Source organism: Penaeus monodon, chromosome 31 (genome assembly GCF_015228065.2).
Source record: "Penaeus monodon isolate SGIC_2016 chromosome 31, NSTDA_Pmon_1, whole genome shotgun sequence".
NCBI classification, from domain to species: Eukaryota; Metazoa; Arthropoda; class Malacostraca; order Decapoda; family Penaeidae; genus Penaeus; species Penaeus monodon.
The window spans coordinates 27720548-27721109 of record NC_051416.1 but is presented as its reverse complement, the minus strand read 5'-3'; the positions used below and the strand labels follow the sequence as shown (position 1 = coordinate 27721109).

General features: G+C 31.3%; 1 protein-coding gene across 1 annotated transcript in view; it reads right to left on the bottom strand.

Annotated features, from left to right (window-relative positions):
* Window positions 1-562, bottom strand: part of LOC119593135 (biogenesis of lysosome-related organelles complex 1 subunit 1-like) — a gene marked incomplete in the record, with an annotated part of 9042 nt that overhangs the window by 4152 nt on the left and 4328 nt on the right. Inside the window, 1 exon segment of the mRNA XM_037942100.1 lies at window positions 410-482. Within this exon segment, the coding sequence (XP_037798028.1) occupies window positions 410-482 (73 nt within the window).

Below are 562 nucleotides of genomic sequence, written 5' to 3'. Positions count from 1 at the left end.
TGCATTTCCATGTGTTTGTATGTAACTAACAAATTTAATCAATGTAATGTGTAAAGCCATAGCATTTCATTGTTTGTTCTTAATATTTAAAACTATAATTAATATTAGGTATAAAGGCAATATCACTAATATTGTTTTGAATTAAACTGAAATTAAAGTCTGGCAATCTGTACCATACTAGATTTTGATATATGTGTATGTTTATATTCATTCTGTACTCATACACCATAGATTACTTCAAAAGTCAGAAAAAAAAAAAAAAAATTATTGGGGGCAAAGGGTGAAATTTCTTTGGCAACTTCACCCTTCTATCTCTGGGCACCTTATGTACCAAGTAACTAATTGAGTTCTTTTGATGTATTATGTACAAAGACTAAAACCCATGAATTTCTGTTTCATATATACATACCCAACATTGAGATGATCAACCAGAGCCTGGGTTAGATTACTGCTAGCCTGCACAGCCTCCTTTCTTCGCCTTTCTGAAATGAAAATTCATTGAAGTTAAAACCTTCAATTTCCTGGTCATATAAACTTTGTGTTTTATTATCACACTGGCCCA